This window comes from Eulemur rufifrons, chromosome 30 (assembly GCF_041146395.1).
Source record: "Eulemur rufifrons isolate Redbay chromosome 30, OSU_ERuf_1, whole genome shotgun sequence".
Classification (NCBI taxonomy): Eukaryota; Metazoa; Chordata; class Mammalia; order Primates; family Lemuridae; genus Eulemur; species Eulemur rufifrons.
This window is the reverse complement of record NC_091012.1, coordinates 96,771,807-96,793,283: the sequence shown is the minus strand read 5'-3', so window position 1 is coordinate 96,793,283 and position 21,477 is coordinate 96,771,807. Positions and strand designations below refer to the sequence as shown.

General features: G+C 38.8%; 1 protein-coding gene across 1 annotated transcript in view; it reads right to left on the bottom strand.

The window, feature by feature from the left end:
* The window catches only part of ARHGEF9 (Cdc42 guanine nucleotide exchange factor 9), a 102,044-nt gene that overhangs the window by 3,289 nt on the left and 77,278 nt on the right, over positions 1 to 21,477 (bottom strand). The window contains exons 8-9 of the mRNA XM_069464426.1: positions 6,402 to 6,645; positions 197 to 265 (exon numbers count right to left, since the gene is read on the bottom strand). Coding sequence (XP_069320527.1) covers positions 197 to 265; positions 6,402 to 6,645 — 313 coding nt within the window. The remainder of the gene's footprint in view (positions 1 to 196; positions 266 to 6,401; positions 6,646 to 21,477) is intronic.

Here is a 21,477-nt window from a genome sequence, read left to right as displayed (position 1 = left end):
ACTACTCTATACCATTCACTTCTTGGCCTTAAGCCTTAAAGACCATTTTTTACCTTTCACCAGGGACACCTGGAGACCTGGACTCCTCCACCGTCCCAAGTGATCCTCAGAACAGAAACAGGCCTAGGAATATGCCTATGGCTCCCTGGTCTCACATAGAGAGTGAGTGGGACTGAGGGGGTAAAGGCAGCTTTACCTTTTTGTTTAGGGACTTTTCTCACAGTCATTGCAGCCTGCCTCTTCTGGTTTTCAGAAATTTCAAAGCCTAAAAAAGAAAAATATGTGATTTTGTTATGAGAAACATATATTCTTCTTGAATGTATAATATAAATTAGTAAAACTCTTCTGGAAGAGCAATTTGGTAAGATGCATCAAAAATCTTGAAACCCAAAAAGGTCACTCCTTTTTATCCAGTAATTCCTTTCTAGGAATTTCACTAAGGAAATTCAGCAGAAACTTAGACAAAACCTTAGGACAAAAACTTAGCTACTTAGCATATCACAGAACAGAGAGGCACCCCCCCAAAAAATTGAGAACAGGGGCTAAAAGGCTGTTAAATGGAGAATGGTTAAATAAAGTATGGTATAAAGTGGAAGAAATATTTTGTAACTAAAAGCAAAAATATAAAGGAAAACAAATGATGAGTCAAAAGATAAGAGAATTAGAACAGAAAATGTACATACAGATAATAAAAGTCACAGAAGGAAGAAAAAATCAAGTGGAAAGAAGAATAAAGAAGTAACAGAAAACTTGGCTAAGTCAATGAAAGATATAGTGTTGAAAGATGAAAAGATTTGCTAAGTCCCAGTCAGGATCAGGATACACAGACACACACCTAAATGTTGACTGGAGAAATTCTTGAAATTTAAGATAAGGAAAATAATCTTATAAGCTTCAAGACAGAAAGGACAGCTTAATTATAAAAGAGAAAGATCCCTATTATCACTCAGAATTCTCATCTGAAACACTGAAAGTAATAGTCTTCTAAATAAACCATGGATCAAAAGGAAATCATACCTGAAGTTACAAATTATCTAAAAATGAATAAAAAGGACATTCTATATCACAACCTATGGGATTATATCACAACTTTACTCAAAGAAAAATGTACTCTAAATGATTTTATTATATTTTAAAAATCATAATAAGGTATTCAACCAATGAAACAGGAAAAAAAAAAAACCCTAACACATGTTTTTTAAAAAACTAAAAGAAAGTAGAAAAAAGGAGTAAATAAAGGCTAAAATTAATTTAAAGAAAAAAACCAGAAATAAATTGCAGAAAGGATAAATAAACCAAAAGCAAGTTCTTTGAAAAGACAAAATGTAAAGTAGTACAGCTATTGTGGAAAACTGTATGAAGGATCCTCAAAAAGTAGAAAATGGAACTACCATATGATTCGGCAATCCCATGGCTGAATATATATCTAAAAGAAAGGAAATCAGAATATCAAAAGGCAGTCGGGCACGGTGGTTCATGCCTATAATCCTAGCACTCTGGGAGGCTGAGGCAGCAGGATCACTTGAGCCCAGGAGTCTGAGGTTTCTGTGAGCCAGGCTGATGCCACTGCATTCTACTCAGGACAACAGAGTGAGACTCTGTCTCCAAAAAAAAAAAAAAAAAAAAGAATATTGAAAGGATATCTGCACTTCCCTGCTTATTGCAGCACTAGCACTATTCACAATAGCCAAGATATAGAATCAATCTAAATGCCTATCAATGGATAAATGGATAAAAAAGTGGACAATCAAATATTATTAAGCCATAAAAAGAATAAAATCCTGTCATTTGCAGCAAACATAGATGGAACTGTAGATCATTATGTTTAGTGAAATAGGCCAGGCACATAAAGACGAATATCACACGATCTCATTCATATGTGGGAGGTAAAAAGGTAGATCTCATGGAGGTAGAGAGAAGAATAATGGTTACCAGAGGTTAGGAAGGGAAGAGTTGGGGTGGGGGAATGAAGAGAGCATGGATAATAGGTACAAAAGTACAGTTGGAAGGAATATGATCTAGTATTTGATGGCACAGTAGGGAAATTATAGTTAACAATAATTTATTTTCTATTTCAAAGTTGCTAGAAGAGAAGATTTGGAATGTTCCCAACACAAAGAAAAGATATTTGAGGTGATAAATATCCCAATTACTCTGATTTGATCATACACATGGTATAGAGGTATCAAAATATCACATGTATCCTAAAAATATGTACAACTATTATATATCAATAAAAATAAGAAAAACCAATACGCCTTGATAAGCGTGATTAAAAGACTAAAGTGAGAAAATAAAAAAAATTGCAATATTAGAAATGAGAAAAAGAGAGAACCACAATTGTGGAAGATAGTAAAAGAATAAGATAATATTATGTGTAGATACATAGTATTAAATTGAAAATCCAGAGAAATTTAATGATTTCTCAGCAAAATAGAAATTATTAAAAGTAATACACGAAGAGGTATAAAAGTACAGAATCTATGGGAAGAAAGCAGTACCATTTTCCTGAAGGATATAGAACAAGATTTAGGTAAAATGAGGGAAGGGCCATGTTCCTGAAGTTGAAAATCTAATAAAAATGCCAAGCCTTCACATATTAACAAATTTAATACAATGCCAATAGGAATCCAAATGGGGCTTTTATGCCAGTACTTTGGACCTAGAAAAAATGAATTTAATTTTCATATCAAAGAATAAACATCTAAGAACTGCTTTAAGAAACAATAATATGAGTGAATGAGAATCGATGTTACCACGCATTAAAACTTTATAGTAATCTATTATAATTAAAACAGTATTGTCTTGATACAAGAAATGAAAAACAGAAGAGTGGAACAGAATAGAAAGTCTAAAGACAAATCCAAGTATATACATGGAGTTACTATATGAGAAAAGTGTCATTTCAACTGTGTAGGAAATAAATGATTTAAAAAATGATGCTGGTGCAAATGGCTATCCACCTGGAAGAAAACAAAATAGGATGCCTTCCTAAAACCATATATAAAATGTAGATTCCAGATGGATTATAGTTCTAAAAATAAACCAAAAAAAATTTTAAATAGAAAATTTTATAGTGTTGGTAAGGGAGAGTCCTTTTAAAGCAAGATAAACTTAGGAGCTATATAAGGAATGATACATTTGTTGAAGTAAAAAAATAATATTTGTAGAATTAAGCACCATAATTAAGCTCAAAAGATAAATAATGGACTGGTGAAAACATGTAAAACTCATGACTGACAAAGTGTTATTATCCTCAATATAGAGTCCTTTCAATTTATTTTAAAAGAAAAATAAAAACTAAAAATGAGTAAAGGATATATACAGGCAATTCACAAAAGAAGAAATGCAAACAACCAGCAAGAATATGAAAAAAAGATCAATCTTATTAGTTGAGAAACAGCAAAATGAAACAAGTAGATACTATCCAGTGCTGATAAGGGTACAGCAAGATGGGTACCCATAAAATTATGCTGGGAATGTAGATTCTACAACTTTTCTAGAATTTAATATGCAAGTATGTATTAAAATTAAAACTATTCATATCCTCACATCCAGTCATTCCACTTTAGGGTGTCTATCCTACAGGAATAAAAGCACCAATACGTAACAATAAGATACGTTCATGGATATTTATTACTACAATACCTGTAGTGGGGAAAAAAGATGGAAATAAAATAAATGTCTAGCAAAAGGAAAATACAGTCAGTCCTCTGTATCCATGGGTTCCACATCCATAGATTCAACCAATTGAGCATAGAAAATATTTAGGAAAAAAAAAGTAGTTGGTTGCATCCATACTGAACATATACAGACTTTTTTTCTTGTCATTATTCTCTAAACAATACAGCATAACAACTATTTACTTAGCATTTTCATTTTATTAGGTACTATAAGTAACCTAGAGATGATTTAACACATTGACTGCTACACTAGAAAAAAAAAATTTTTTCCTTGGGGCCACAGTGTTTTATCACAAAAATAGAATAAAAACTTCAAAAATAATCAAAAATAAAATGATTCTTTCTAATTTAATAACAAAATTGTTATTTGTTATTGTTTTCTGTGCATGAGTTACATGCAACTTGAAAAATTGTTCTCACAGCTCTCAAGGTGAAGAGATGTGTATGTTACATAACTTTCATGAGGCTCTGGGCTCAAAACTAGCGTGAGTTAAATACAATACACATGGCAATTAATGTGTTAAAGTATACATGAAGTTGTACATGGGTTATATGCAAATACAACACCATTTTACATACGGGATTTGAGCATCCACATATTTTGGCATCCGCGGGGATCCTGGAACCAATCTCCCATGGATACCAAGGGATGACTGCAATTGCTACATACAACTCACATTGACTGCCATATGAGTTGTATTTAACTCAGGCCAGTTTTGAGCCCGGGGCCTCATGAAGCAAATCCCTACAGTTGGTTAATGAAAATCTTACTTGATGTTCTTGTTAAAATTAATATTGACAATTTAATTCTAAAAATGTGGATTGCTTTGAGTATAATTCACAGAAAACAATAAAAACTAACAAATTAGAAAGGATCATTTTGTTTTAATGAAACACTGTGGCCCCAGGGAAATTTTTTTTTTCTAGTGTGGCAGTCAATGTATTAAAAACAGCAAGTTACAATTGGGTACACAACATACACTATTTAGGTGATTGGTATACTAAAAGCCTAGACTTCCCCACTATATAATTCATCCATGTAACAAAAAACCATTGTATCCCCTAAATCTATCAAAATGATTTTTTTAAAAAAATCAAGTTACAGAGTAATATGTATAATGTAACTTTTATAAATAAAAAAGTCTTATATATATGTTTATATGAGCATGGAATAAGTATGGAAAGAATCACACCAAAGTATTAATATTGGTTACTCATACAGCACAGGAGTGACAGAGAAGGGGAAAGAATGCTAAATTTTCTTTATACATTTCCATATGTGTTTAAATGGTTATAATGGCCATGCATTAATTTTATAATTAAAAAATAAAATTATGGTAAATCCATATGATACCCATAAAAATGATTAAAAATATTAAATGATTTTGCAGAAATGCTAATGATATATTTATGAGTAAAAAATGAGGATACAAAATTATATCTATCCACCACAGAGAGGCAGGTGTGGGAAGAGAGAGAAATATTCAGCCACCCTGGCTTTTCTATTTAGACACATAGAAAAAAAAAGACTAGAAAGAAATATATCAAAATGTTTACAAAATTTATCACTGAGTAGTATGTTCATGTGTGATTTTTACTTTTTTCCTGTATATTTGTTTTTTCCCCAAAATTTCCTACAATGGAAGTGATTTATTCTTATTATCAGACCAAAAGAAACCCAAAACCTCAATTTCTCTTTAAAGATGAACATAGGCCTGTCAGAAAATAATTTCTGCAAGCTCTTCTATTAGAAGCAGACTCTTAGAGTCATTAGGGCATTGTGTGGGAGACATCACGTTAGAGTCAACAGGAATGGCAGGGGTCTTCTAATTGATTCAAGGTCTGAACACTAAGACCATTCTTTTTTTTATTATTTTTTTTATTTCAGCTCATTGTGGGGGTACAAAAGTTCAGGTTTATATATTGCCCATGGCCCCCCATCCCCCCGAGTCTGAGCTTCAAGCGTGTCCATTCCCCAGACAGTGTACATCGCACTCACCATGTAGGTATGCACCCATCCCCTCTAACAGCCTAGGTAGGAATAGTGGCTGATGCTGCCTGACATTGGGAGAAGTAGCTAGCACCATTTCTATACCACTCCATTTCATGTCTCAATAGAGTGCCTATGTGCTGAAAGCAATTTGATTGTGATGGGACACAACGTGAACTCTCAATGTGTACTCTACCTAAGATCTGAGATGAAGATCAGAATTAAATGGGCCTTTTTAACCATCCTTTCTTACCTCTGGACCATTTCAATCCCCAACATGGAAGGATAGGAGAATCCTTTTGTACCAGGACTTTACAGGTAGGCCCATTTTTCTAGAGACGCTACCAACTTAAGCATAGAGGTGTTTTAAGGTATAATTTCACTCCCATAAGGAGTGGGAGAAAGACAGAAACTGTGTGTATTCTTGGGCTTAGAAATAAATTTTCATTGGTATGTTTGGGAGAATCAAGCCTGAGGTTGGCTCTCAGTATAATATTTTTATCTGGTAATAAGACTGTAGTGGAAGACAACCTATAGTTTCTACCTGCCCCTGGATGATGGAAGCTATTGGTATTTACCAAAAAGAACTTAGTAATCAGGAACTACCAAAGTATCTTAGGTCAGTTTGCAACAGAAATCTTCCCTCTGACTCTAGAAAAATGGAAACCAATTCAAACCCTCTATGTTCTTCATAGCCATATTCTTCTTTCTCCTCTCAGGTCACTTACCAATTTTTTCATCTTCCTGTACCATTTTCCTCTCTTCTCTGAACGCCCTGAGCCAACGTATTTTTTCCTCCAGCTTCTTGGCAAAGAACAGATGTATCTCCTCGGTTTCCTTGTTGTGAAGCTTGAAGGCATTCTTCATGCTCACATTGAAGTCATCATCTCTGCCATCTTCAATGTCAACCACCTCATATTTATCCATGTCAATGCGGCCTTTGTAGTACAGTATATCCCTCCGAATTAGGTCCTAGGCAGCAAGGAAAAGAAGGCTTTTTTATTGAAGGTATGTGCATAGTGGGTGCCAGGAGAGTTGGCACATATGGGTACAGTGGGACACTAATACTGTCATTGTTTTGGAGTACCAGTGGGTGTTGGTTTGGTCTAAATTTGGGCAGATTTTTAGCAGTCTGACATTGACAGTTTGGCTAACTAGATACCCTTAGAGAAAGCCTCTGTCCCACCTCCAAAGACCATCTCAGACTCTAGCATCAATCCTTAGATGTGTTTGCAAGATTACTGATGGGAGGTAGGAAGTAATAAGACACACAAGTACCGCTAGCAGGGGCTTTTCATCTTCCAAAACATAGGCAAGCCTACCAGAAGCATTAAATAAGCTGGTTGGTTACCTAGAGTGTGTTTAGGAATCCAAGCAGGCCAATGAAAACTGAACATCATGCAGGGGTGGGGAACCTGCGGCCTTCTGATTTCAAGATTGTTCCTTTTTAAGCACCAAAAGAGACAAGAAAAGCTTCACCTTTCTCTGCTGCACCCTTTTTAATAAAAAGATTTGTTCTGTAAAATTGGGATTCAGTCAAAAGGCTACACTTAAGGACCTAGAAAAGCCATATGTGGCTTTAAGGCCACAGGTTCCCCACCCCAGTGAGGTTCACATAGACATAGATGAATATCACAAACCTTATTGGGCAAGAAAAACAAAAGTTGTAGATGGACACAAACAGTATGTTGCCTATTGTTTTTTGCTCTCTTTTTTTACACTTATAAAATATTTGACATTCAAAAAGATATAAAAATAATATAATGAGCACCCATATAGATACCATCCAACTTAAGAAATAATTCATTACCAGTAGAGTTTTCTTCCTCATAATCCACCAGAATTTGATTAATACTAACTCTAGTTCATGAGACATTCATCATTAGTCCATGTGTGGTTGCTTTTATTTCTCTATTTATTCACGTACTTACTTTTAATAATGTAGTAAGTATTGGTGAACTTGTCCCCCAATCCAAAAGCTATAACCTCAAGGCATCTTCCATTCTAAATCCCATGCTAATTATTCCACCTGGTTTCCTTTCTATATAGTTTTATCTCATCTGTATCTATTCTGCAATGCCACATAATGTTTAGGGATACATACATATGTATGAAAATTATAAGGAAATATATAACAATGATATATGCCAAATTCAAGAGAGTACAGAGTAAAAAATTGGAAGAGGCAAGAGAGGAAGGGAAAGGAAGGGAAGTAGAAGAGAGTGAGGGGAAGAAAATTTTACTGGTAATGAATTATTTCTTGAGTTGGAAGGTATGAACATGGGTACTCATTATATTATTTTTGTATCTTTTTGAATGTCAAATATTTCATAAGTATAAAAAAAGAAAATAGGAATGGATGAAATGATACATGGGCCTACGGAATGTCAGATCTGATAAGTCTCTCAGAATGGTCTCTTCAGCCCCTCCGCCTCTTGACACTGCCCTCAGCCTCCTGTGAGAATCCACTGCTGGGACATGTGGTGTGTTGAGTTTGGCTGAGGAAGGCCCCTGTGAACTCTGTCCTGAAAGATGTCATCTACTAGTAGCAGGGGTCTTTTCTGGCCAACTCTCCCTCTTCCCTTCTTGTATCTGGTCTTTCAATTAACTTGAGTCAGAAATGCTCATTATTTTTTTTTAACATTATATAGTTCAGTTAAACCATTCCCATTCTACTGAATTGCCTGACATGCCTCACTTCTCACCTGCAGGTTCCCTGTGAAGGATCTGCCTTTGGCTACCCACATTCCCAATCCTAACTCTTCACACTGTGCAGTACACTGGCTTATCAGTAGGGCTGAGGAAGATTGCCTTGAAGAATTTCCAGCATAGCTCTGTCATCTTGAAGCCCCAGGCTGGGAAATACAAGTGTCATTGAATTATTTTGCAAAAAATAACCATCATGTTGCCTTTTCTTACCATGATTGCACATATAAATAAGTTAAGAGTACAGATGGATTCTGATATACTATGTGCCCCCAGCATCAAGTTCACAGAAGAGAAAGAGGTTAGCTATACAGAGAGGGCCAATGTTGCCCCAAGCCTGTTTCAGACCCTGGGATCCTTTTACAATGCTCAAAGTGCACCAGCTCAGTCCTAGCCAAAAGGATGGGGTGGCTCCCATGCACTGATGTCCACAATTCTCAGGAACACTTTGTGAGACACATATACAAAAAGTGGACCCTACAAGGCTAACATAACTACAAAAGCAGGACAAGCTAGGGAGAATGGATGTGTATAATCTATCTTGATTTCTGAAAGGCTTGAATGCTGCCTTATGATATATAACACAAATACATGTAAACCTGGGAAGCCAGATCTGAACCAAAAACACTCTCACTGGACCACAGCCTAAACCATAGGCAGCCTCAACTTCCTTGTTCCTAACATAAGTCTGCAGCTTCCTTTATCCTCTCCTGAGTTGGTATGTCATAATTATTGTCAGCCTTCAACACATTTGCTAGTTTCTAAAAATGGAAAGGATATGCAAGATCTTGGAGCTACATTAAAAGTATCAACTAAATCTCCAATTATTTTTATTTTATTTAGATTACTTAGGGAGCACAAGTGCAGTTTTGTTGCACGAATATATTGTATAGTTGAAAGGTCTGGGCTTTTAATGTACCCATCAACTGAATAGTGTACACTGTACTCAATAAGTATAATAATCTTTCATCCTTCACCCTCCTCCAACCCTCTCACCTTTGGAATCTCCAATGTCTATTACTCTATTCTGTACAATTGTATATACATACAGCTTAGCTCCCACTTATATAAGTGAGACATGCGGTATTTGATTTTTCCATTCCTGACTTACTTCACAGGATAGTGGCCTCCAGTTCCATCCAAGTTGCTGCAAAATACATTATTTCATTCTGTTTCATGGTTGAGTGGTATTCCATAGGGTATATATATTACATTTTCTTTATTTACTGATCTGTCGGTGGGCACTTAGGTTAGTTCCTTCTTTGCAATTGTGAATTGTGCCATAAGAAACATATAAGTCCAGGTACTTTTTTGGATATAGTGACTTTTTTTCCTTTGAATAGATACTCAGTAGTGGCATTGCTGGATCGAATGGTAGATCTACTTTTAGTTCTTGAAGGAGTCTCCATGCTGTTTTCCATAGAGTCTATACTAATTTACATTTCCACCAACAATGTATAAGTGTTCCCTTTTCACCATATCTGTGATAATATCTACTATTTTTTGAATTTTTGATAACGGCCATTCTGGCTGGAGTAAGGAAGTATCTCATTGTGGTTTTAATTTGAATTTCTCTGATGATTAGTGATGTTGAGCACTTTTTAATACATTTAATGGCCATTTGTATATCTTCTTTTGAAAAATGTCTGTTTATGTTGTTTTTCCATTTTGTAATAGGGTGTTTATTTTTTCTTGCTGAGTTGTTTGAGTTCCTTGTAGATTCTGGATATTAGTCTTTTGTTGGATGAATAGTTTGTGAATAATTTCTCCCATTCTGTAGGTTGTCTATGTACTTGGTTGATTATTTCTTTGGCTGTGCAGAAGTTTTTTTAGTTTAATTCCCATTTATTTGTTTTCACTGAATTTGCTTTTGGGGTCTCAGTCATAAATTCTTTGCCCAGGCCAATGTCCAGAAAAGTTTTTCCTAGCTTTTCTTCTAGAATTTTTTTGGTTTCAGGTCTTACATTTAAGTCTTTAACCCATACTGGCTTAATCTTTATATATGGCAAAAGATAAGGGATCCAGTTTAATTCTTATGCACGTGGCTATCCAATTATTCCAGCATCATTTATTGAATAGAGTGTCCTTTCCCTAGTGTATGCTTTTGTCTGCTTTGTCAAAGATCACTTGGTCTATATGTCTGTTTTTATCCCAGTACCATGCTGTTTTGGTTACTATGGCCTTATAGTATAATATGAAATCAGGTAATGTGATACCTTCAGTTTTGTTCTTTCTGCTTAGAATTGCTTTGGCTATTCATGTTCTTTTTTGGTTCCATATGAATTTTAGGATTATTTTTTTCTAATGCTGTGAAAAATTATGTTGATATTTTGATAGGAACTGTACCAAATCTGTAGACTACTATGGGCAGTATGGTCATTTTAACAATCATTCTTCCAACCCATGAACATGGTATGTTTTTCCATTTGTTAGTGTCATCTATGATTTCTTTCATCAGTGTTTTATAGTTCTACTTATAGAACTCTTTCACCTTTTTGGTTAAATATATTCCTAGGTATTTTATTTTTGTGCTATTGTAAATGGGATTGAGTTCTTAATTTGGTTCTCAACTTGGTTGTGATTGGTGTGTAGGAATGCTATTGATTTTGGTACATTAATTTTGTATCCTGAAACTTTACTGAATTGATTCATCAAATCTAGGAGGCTTTTGGGGGAATCTTTAGGGTTTTGTATATATAAGATCATATCCTCATTGGCAATCATAATAGTGGCAATACATAAAATTGTAATCTGGTTTTTGTTGTTGTCGTTGTTGTTAACCTTTTACAAGATCCAATATTTAGGTGATGCCCTTTGATAGTATTCAAACAGACGCAACACATTGGCTCAGCTTCAAAGGGAAAAGACCGTAACAGATGAACAAAAAGGGGAGGGTAGTTTTCCAGTAAATGATTGCAATAGGCAAGAGGCAATACAAAGTAAAGCTGCCTGAGCTAGTAAAATACATACAAATGTGATGGTGGAATGCATTATCATTTTCTAGTTCCTTTTTTATGGTTTATTACCTTCAAAAAATTTTTTGTAAACCTGATATATGATCAGTCTTTAAAAATTGTCTATGTGTGAGAATGGGGGAACTTCTGTGTTAACTTGCTCACAGAGCAAGACAAAGCCATGATAGTCTATTGATATTAGTACATAAAAAATAGCGCTGTGTTTTTTTTATTTTTTTAAAAAAGATATCTTCAGCAGAGAGAAGTTGACTTCCTGTTTTCAAATCTGGATGCCCTTTATTTCTTTCTCTACCTGATTGCTCTGGCTAGAAATTCCAGTACTGTGATGAATAGAAGCGGTGAAAGTGGGCATCCTTGTCTTGTTCCAGCTCTTAGGGGAAAGCTTTTGACTTTTTCTTATCCAGTATGATGTTGGCTGTGGGTTTGTCATCTGTGGCTTTTATTCCTTTGAGGTATGTTCCTTCTATGCCAACTTTGTTGAGAGTTTTTATCATGAAGAGATACTGGATTTTATTGAATGCTTTTTCTGCACCTACTGAGATGATCATATTGTTTTTGTTTTAATTCTGTTTCTGTGGTAAATCACATTTATTGACTTGCCCATGTTGAACCATCCTTGCATCCCTGGGATGAAATACACTTGATCGTGCTGTATTATCTTTTTGATGTGCTGCTGTATTTGGTTTGCTAGTACATTGTTGAGGATTTTTGCACCTATATTTATCATGGATATTGGTCTGTAGTTTTCTTTTTTTGTTACATCCTTTCCTGGATTTCGTATCAGGGTGATACTGGTTTCATAGAATGAGTTAGGAAGGATTCCCTCCTTCTAAATCTTTTGGAAAAGTTTAAGTAGAACCGGTGCCAGTTCTTCTCTATATGTCTGATATAATCCTGCTTGAATCCATCTGATCTGGGCTTTTTTGGGGGAGGTTTTTTTATTACTGATCCAATCTCACTACTCATTATTGGTCTCTTCACGATTTCTATTTCTTCCTGATTTATGCTTGGGAGGGTGTATGTTTCCAGGAATTTATCCATTCCCTCTAGGTTTTCTAGTTTGTGGATATAGAGATATTCATAGTATTCTTGGATGATCTTTTGTATTTCTGCATTATCAACTGTAATGCCTTTTTCATTTCTGACTGACCTTATTTAAACTTTCTTTCTTCTTTTCTTGGTTAATCTAGCTAGTAGTCTAACAATTTTATTTATCTTTAGAAAGAATCAACTTTTTGTTTTATTGATCTTTTGTATTTTTGTTTAAACTTCATTTAGTTCTGCTCTGATCTTTGTTATTTCTTATCTTCTGCTAGCTTTGGGTTGTATTAATTCTTTTTTTTCTAGTTCCTTGAGGTATGATGTTTGATTGTCAATTTGTCATCTTCCTGTCTTTTTGATACAGGTATCTAGCACTATAAACTTCTCTCTTAGCATTGCCCTCGCTGTATCCCATAGGCTTTCATAGCTTGTGTCACTGTTATTTATTTAAAAAAATTTTTAAATTTCCATCTTGGTTTAATCATTGACCCAAAGATCATTCAAGAGCAGGTTGTTTAATTTTCAATTATTTGTATAGTTTTGATATTTCTTCTCAGAATAGATATCTAGTTTTACTCTGCTGTGGTCTGAGAAGATACTTGATATTTTAATTTTTTAAAATATATCCAGACTTATTTTGTGGCCTATCATATGGTCTATCTTGGTGACTGTTCCATGTGCTGATGAGAAGAATGTAAATTCTGCAGATTTTGGATAGAATGTTCTGTAAATGTCTATTAGGTCAATGTGTTTTAGAGTCCAGTTTAAGTTCAGTGTTTCTTTGTTGACTTTACTTTCTGCCTCAATGATCTGTCTAGTGTTGTCAGTGGAGTGCTGAAGACCCCCAGTGGTATTGTATTGCTGTTTTTTTCCTTAGATCTAGTAGTATTTGTTTTATGAATCTGCAGTTCTGGTGTTAGGGGCACATATATTGACTATTGTTATATCTTCTTGTTGGATTATTTCCTTTATTATTATATAATGATCTTCCTTGTCTCTTTTTGGTGTTGCTGAGTTAAAGTCTATTTTATTGGATATAAGAATAGGTATTGCTGCTCACTTTTGGTTTCCATTTGCCTGGAATATTTTTTCTACTCCTTTACCTGCAGTGTATAAGAATCTTTATGAGTTAAGTGGGTCTCCTGAATCCAGCAGATATTTGGCTTGTGTTTTTTATCCATTCTGCCAATCTAATCTACACCTTTTAAGTGGGACATTTAGACCATTTAAATTCAAAGTTATCATTGGTAATGTGAGATACTGTTCCAGTCATCATGTTGATTGTTACCTTTTGCTTTATATTCTCCACTGTGTTACTGGTTTATAAGTCCTGTGAGTTTTATACATTTAAGTGTTTTTTTATACCGGAGAGTAGCAACTTTTCATTTTGATGTTTAAAATCCCTTTAAGCATTTCTTGTAGGGCTGATTTAGTGGTGACATATTCCCTCATTGTTTGCTTGTCTGGGAAAGATTATTTCTCCTTCACTTGAGAAACTTAGTTTTGCAGGATATAAAATTCTTGGCTGACAATTATTCTGCTTTAGAAGGCTAAAGATAGGAAACCAATCCCTTCTGGCTTCTAGGTTTCTGCTGAGAAGTCTGTTGTTAGTCCGACAGATTTGTCTTCATAAGTTTTCTTGATGTTTTTCTCTTGCTGCCATTAGAATTCTTTCCTTCAGGTTGATTTTAGATAGCTCAATGACTATATACCTTGGTGATGCCATTTTTGCAATGAATTTCCCAGGTGTTCTTTGAGCTCCTTTATGTGGATATCTAAACTTCTAGAAAGATCCAGGCAAGTTTTCCTCAATTATTCCCTCAAATAGGTTTTCCAAACATTTTACTTTTTCTTATTCTCCCTCAGGAATACTTATGTTTCTTAGGTTTGAGCATTTTATATTATCCCATATTTTTCAAAGAGTTTATTCATTTCCTTTAATTCTTTTTCCTTTATTTTTGGAAAATAAGGAAAAATTAATTGAATGAACTGAGTTAATTCAAAAAACTTGTCTTCAACCCCTGAAGTTATTTCTTTGGATTGGTCTTGTCTATTGTTTGAGTTTTCTTTTTTTAGAGACAGCATCTCACTCTTTGACCTGGGCTACAGTACAGTAGCATGATCATAATTCACTGTAGCCTCAAACTCCTAGGCTCTAGCAATCCCAATGCCTCAGCCTCCCAAGTAGTTTGGACTACAGGTACACACTACCATGCTTGGCTAATTTTTTTTATTCTTTGTGGAGAATGATTCTTGCTATGTTTCCCAGACTCACCTGAACTCCTGGCCTTAAGCAGTCCTCCCACCTCAAACTCTCAAAGTTCTGTGAATACAGGCATGAGTTTTTGAGCTTTCAACTCCATTTTGTAAACTCATCAATGTGTCTTTTATTTCCAGAAGTCCTGGTTGTTTTTTTTTTTTTTTTTTAATATACCTCTTTAGTAAATTTTTCGCTCACATCCTGAATTACTTTTTGGTTTCTTTGTGTTGGTTTTCAACTTTCTTTTGGATTTCATTGAGCTTCCTTATAAGCCATGTTCTAAACTCTTTATCTGTTATTTCACCACTTTCTTTTTGGTTGGGATCAATTGCTGGAGAATTAGTGTCATTCTTCGGGGGGTGTAGAAATAGTCTGTTTCTTCATACTGCCAGAGTTCTTACTCTGGTTCCTTCTCATATGGAGAAGATATTCCTTCTTATTTTTTGGCCATCCTTTCATTTGGGCGGAATTTTATTATTTTATTTATACTTTATTTTTTATGTTTTCCCCTTGGGGGTGTGCCTGAAAGATATTTTATTCTTGTCTATTTAACTTCAATTTGGGGTATTTTTAGGGAGCCAAGGATCTGTATGTGTTCCTTGGTTATCAGTAGTCTTTGTACAGTGAGCAGTGTCTTTCTCAGATGCTGGTTGTAGTAGAAAAAATATTAGGCTCTAGTTCAACCATTATGCCAGTAGGTGGCACTTATGTGTAACAGCTGGCTGAAGCAGAAGCTGATGGGTATGTGCTTAGTCTCAGTTTGCTCTGCTGGTGCAGTGGTTTGTGGAATGCCTGCTGTCCTATGTTCCCTCCTCAACCCTCGGGGTCAAAGCTGGGCTGCCAGCTCACCCTTGTACACCCCAGTGATGGGTGTAAGTACAAGCCTTGATGAGAATGCTGTGGGAACTTGTGTTGAATTTCACTGAGATCTCTGTCAGGGGCTGGGGGGAGAGAGGTAGGGGAGTCAATAAGTTTCTCAGCCTGGGTAGGCAGGCATGCTATCTCCCTCCCTATTACACTACTGACTTTCAGTTCAGATAGCCACTCTCCTCCAGGCCATGGAAGCACCTGACCTGCAGATCTCTACCCAAACAGACTCTACTCATAAAGCCTGAAACAGCCTGCTTTTCCGCTTGCCTGTACTCTGCTGTATGAAGTTGTGGCTTTTTGAAGGTAAAAGTGGCGGGCCCCACCCTTGAAACAAGCCTGGTTGTGGTAGACACACTGTGGGGGCAGGGGGAAGATAGATACTCCCAAATGCCCTGGTTTGATCATGTCCTGGCACACCTGCACCAGTGCCCCCTGCCCACATGGGTACAGCCATGGGCAGAAGGGAAGGGAGTGATCCAGCTTCCCAGCCTGGGTAGGCAGACATGCTATCTCCTTCCCTACCAAATCACAGACCTGGGACTCATGACTTTCAGTTCCGATAGTCACTTTTTCCTCCAAGCCGTAATGTAGCTGAGGGTTTCAGAAAACACTTGACCCATAGATCTCTGCCCAGACGGCCTCAGGGAAAAACTTCTACCAGCTTGAAACAGGCAGCTTTTGGCTTGCCTGTACTCTGCTATACAAAGCTACGGTTTTTTACAGGGAAAGGCATGAGCCCCACTTTCCATGGAAGCCTGGGTATGGTGGGCACACTGTCAGAGAGGGGGCATCTGCTCCCAAATGCCCTGGCTTGACTGTTCCCTGGTGCATCACCACATGCCCTACTTGGGAACAGCTATGGCTGCATGGGCAGCAGTAGGCAGGGGAGAGGAGGAGGGAGGGAAGATTCTGATTGAAGAAAAACTGGTGCTCTGGTCCCCTTTGTCCTGAGGAGCTCTCCAGTGTGCTGGAAACAGCCTGCCCTGAATGTCCAAGCTCCAGGAATCCCACAGTTTCCCTGGGACCCACTGGCTCCCAGGGCTGCTGCAGTATGAGTGGGTGCTGTAGAATGTTAGCTGTGGATCCAGCAATGCAGAGACTCAAGGGCTGAGATTCACTGGTCAAGGCAGCCACAAAAACACTGCCTCCCAGTGATGGAAGGGAAATGAGCTGTACCCTCCGTGAAAAACCCAGGCACAATGAGCATACTATTAGTGGGAGTACAGCTTCCTCTACATGCCTGGGACTGGCCGTCCAGTGGCACACTTCATGCCAAACCCTCATGGGAGCAGACATTGCTATGCACACAGCAGTGATTGGCTGGGGGCAGGGAAGTCCCTGTCTGTATGTCCCCTCCCCGGCTCCAGTGCTGCTCTTGTTCTGAGGTGGGAACACTCTCTTGCCCTATGGATTTCATTCTGCACTCATGTACTGGGAGGACTGCAGACAACTTCGGATCTTAAGCCAGGAGCTCTCAGGTGGAGGAGAGCGTGTGTTCCACTTCCCTTTGTCCCCCAAAGCATTGTGGCTCATGGCACTTTCCTATACCCTAGGGTCAGGCCCCCACTACTGGTCAGAACCCCAAGAATCCTGCAGCTCTCCTATGCCCCCCTAGACCTTATCAGTTGCTATAGTACGAGTGAGTGCTGGGGAATGTTTGTGTGGAATCCAACGACAAGGAGAGTGAAGGATACAGGCACACAACAGGTGCACAAGCAGTATGGCTCTCGCCAACTTGGCTTGGGTCTGAGGTGGAGGGAAGCAACCCTCTGAGGGCTAGCAGCCCAGTGCTCTGTTCTTCAGAAGTTCTCAGTTTGCTGATGGCAACAACACTTGGGATCATGAGAGTGGAGAGGCTCTCTGAGAGTTCAGAGCTGGCAGTCTGCTGCAGGCATGAGGGGAGGAAAGATAAACACCCCTACCTACCCTTTCTGTGGGACTCCAGATTCCTCAGGGGGTCAATCTCCGCCAAAATCTTGCATCTTCTTGTCCTGCTCCACAACTTTTTTTCCATGGGATCTCCAGTAGGTTCTGGCACTCTTCCCTCAGTATTCTACCTGGGCTATGCTATTTCACCTGAAATTTTTTCTCCTTTCTGTGATGATCTTGATGTCTTAGTCAGCCAACTTGCCTGTCTCCCTCCCAAATTTTGAATTCTTTATCTGTCATTTCAGAATTTTCATTTTAGTTAGGATACATTGCTAGAGAGCTAGTGTGATCCTTTCAGGGTGGTCTTTATACTCTTTTTTCATACTACCAGAGTTCTTATGCACATTCTTTCTCATATGGAGAAGCTGCCACTTCTTATTTTTTTAATTTACTTTTGTTCATATGGGACTTTCCCCCCCTGTTAAGGATGTGACTGTAGCATATGTTGGGTAGGGACCTTTGATATTGTTGAATGGTGCTTTCAGAGGGCAAGGTTCTGAATGAACTCCTTGGTTATATATAGCCTTAGTGTGGTGCTTTCCTCAAATGCTAGTTATTTGTAGATTGTAGCAGTGGTGTACTAGGCATGTAGGCAGACACTTCTTGCCAAGAAGGGGAGACGGAGGTCTCCAGAAGCTTATCTCTTTCCCCAGCACTGTGTACTTCTAACAGTATGAATATTGGGGCATGCAGTTCATACTTCAGGCCAGTAGGTGGCGCCTGCGGGTAAGCGTCAACGGGAGGCGGTACACTTATGTTAGCCAATGTGATGGGCTGGACAAGTTGGTCTTCCTGTTGGTAGGTTACCCTTGCAGGAAAGAGCCAGCTGTGATGGTGGTTGTGGGATTTATGCTTGGCCTTAATTAATCAGAAGTACTGGAATGTCCCAGATGATGGGTGGGGCTTTGGAACTCATAGGGGTCCCCATCCTGTGTTCCTCCACCTCCACCACCACCACCACTGCCATGGTGGAGGAGCAAAGCCAGGTTGGGTGGGGCTGAGTCAGGCAAGCCTGTTTTCACGCTCCCGAAAGGCGAAACCAGCTAGGCCAATCTCTAGTAGGCTGTATTCAGTTCGTGAAACCACCCTGGACCACAAGTCTTCCTGCCAAGGACAGAATACATGGATTTAGGGCCATACCCTTCCCAGTCCCCTCTTGTGAAGGAAAGTGTGAAGGTGCTGCTCACCCTGCTCACAAGGCGCAGCACAAACCAACACCATTCTCTCAGTTCTGACTATGAGAGATCCTTCCACTCAAGGTCAGATCGCAGATCTCATCCTCATTGCCCCTGAGATGTGATCAAGTCCTCGGGGGACAGGACCAGGCCAATGGACCTGTCCTCAGGCCTCCTGAATTTAAATGCTGTGATAGGGAGTTATGGGCTGGTCCTAGGCTGCCCGTGCGGGACAGTCAGGCAGGTCAATGGCAGTTGGGCTGTGGGCCTATCACTGGGAATGGTATGCCCCTCTCCATTGGAGCAGTCAGGCAGACAGCTCTGGAAGAGGGTCTGCAGGTGTGGGGTTCATGGTCTAAACACCCCTCAGTCCTGCAGTAGCCCACAGCTGCAGCAGAACTTGTCTTTGGGGTACTTGTGAGCACTCAGGTTCCCATCTCCCTCCCTGGCCCAGCAGCCTGCAGGGGAAGAGGTGACTTCAGGGCAGGGCTCAGGGCCTTGGGGGACAGGCTCCCGGAATGACTCTGCACTGCAGTTGCCCTGTGTCCAGTGTTCAGAAGCCTGTGGAACTCCACTTAAGTTTGAGCAGTGCCTCTGCATGATCTTCAGGCAGCTCCCTATGCCAGTCTAGAGGCCTGTAAGGGTTTAGGAGCTCTTTTGTAGCTAGGATTGTAAAGATCCATGGCTGGAATGTGGAGCCCTGAGGGTCTTTCACTTAACCCCTTCCCTGGGTCTGGAAGCCACTCAAGGCTTTCGGCTATCCCCACCAGGAAGCACTGCTTCCCCTTCCTTCACCCTCGGTATGTCCTGTTGACTCTCTGTTATATTCCAGGATTCTTTCCCAGACAAATTATGGATATTTAATCCATATCTTGGTTCTTCTCTGAGGAAGAGGCATGTGCCAGCTTCCTCTAGTCAGCCATCTTGCTGCAAAATCCCTGAACCTCCTATTCTTTCTTTAGATATTTAAGGATAACAAGGAACTAGAGAGAATTTCTGCTTCTGTAGCAGGAAAACAGGGCTAGAGAGAGGTGTTATTAAAATTCTCCCTTTGCCTACTCTTCCCAAACCCCCAGGGGGTTGAATATGAGTGTTCAGGCATTTGATTAGCCATAAGCCAAGTGTAGGGAAATGATTGAAATGATTATGGATGACCTACTGGTTCAGGAGGTCCAATCAGAAATGGTAGCTAAGGCCACAAAGCAACATGGAACAAAGGAAAGAGCATGAGATAGATAGAGTCCAAAGCCCTGAGTTTGAGTCCTTCCTGCTTAACCTACTAGCTATATGGTTTTGGGCAAGCCACTTAACCTCTCTGAGCCTCAATTTTCTCAACCATGAAATAAGGAGAATTATCCTTACTCTGTAAAATGGCTGTAAAGCTGCAGTTTCCAGGGCATGGGGCGAGCCTGGTACACTAAATATGACCCTGAGCTTTCTTGCTCCCAGGCCAGTGTTCATAGCCCTTAAAAACTCCTGATAAACCTAAAAAAAATCTCACTACCTCCTTTAGTTCATTTAAAATTTCCAAGCAAGTTAAATATTGTAAGTAAAAATAAGCCAAAGCAAGAGTAATTCTGAATATTTTTCAATTTACAGAGTTACCCCACTGTCCTTGGAAATTCTATGCACCCTTTCAGGGAAAGGATGGTATTTACCACCCACTCACCAAAATAACAGGTACTTGGGTTCACACTAATATCTCCTCCTGGGCTAACCATGACTCCTATTCTAATCCTTGTAGACTTAAAGGTCAAATTTACACATTCTTCTTCCCCAAAGAAGCTTTTCTTGACTGTACCCACCAGCCCAAGCCAATGTGGCTCCCCTTCTCCGAATTCTAACACCAACTGTGAAGACCCTTACATACTACGCTTTTAACACACTTAGCCACCATGTTGCTCACAGCTTTTAGTTTTATCTGCTCATTTAGGCTGTTCCCAAGCACTCTTCCTTCCTTGGTCTTGCCTCATTCAGGGGTGTCCAGAGAAGAGCAGCAAAGTCCCAGAGGTTTTTCTAGTCATCTTCTGCACATAGCAAGGGGACAAAACCCTCCTGAGCCCTGGTTGCCTATGATCCTGTTGGGACAAGGCTGCCCACATGCCACTTGTTAATGGTGGTCTGAGTGCCTTCACAGGGACATGATGAGTAGGTACTCAAAAATATGCTATTTGGACTATCACAACTTCCCTGCCTAATAAAGTTCATCATTTCTAATAAAATGCCAGCCTTCCTCCTTTTCCTTTCTGCTCATCCAAGTTGGAGGATATTAAGGGGGCTAATGCTTCTTCAGGAGGGTCCTGGTAGTCTGCAGACAGACACCTAGGCCCTGGCCCTAGCCAATGGCTCAACAAGGAACCTACCCCCATCCCTGACATTACATAATTGAAATAGTTCCAAGTTATTTCAATTTGGCTTCAATGGGCATTCCTGGAGTTTAGTATGATGCTGCAGGACATTTTGTACAAATGACAGATGCTGCAATCTGGGGAATGCAACTGTTCAGGACTGAAGCCTGCTTTACCTGTCAGGAAGGTTCTCCCTGCTCCTATAGAGGGGACCCTGGTTACTCTCTTCTAGCCTGGACCATGCCAGTTTTTCCTCCAGATCCTGGGGAAGGCACATGGGGCTGAGACTGGGCTAATGTTGCTCACTACTGTATTCCAGTATCTAGAGTGTATGCTTAATAATCACAACAAAATAATAACAACAACAACAGTAATAATAGCAAAATGGATACTTTGGTGTGTGAGGCCCTATTCTAAATGCTTTGCATTTATTAACTTAAGTAATCCTCACAACAGTCCTCCAATGTGGATACTTTAATAACCCCATTTGATAAGAAACT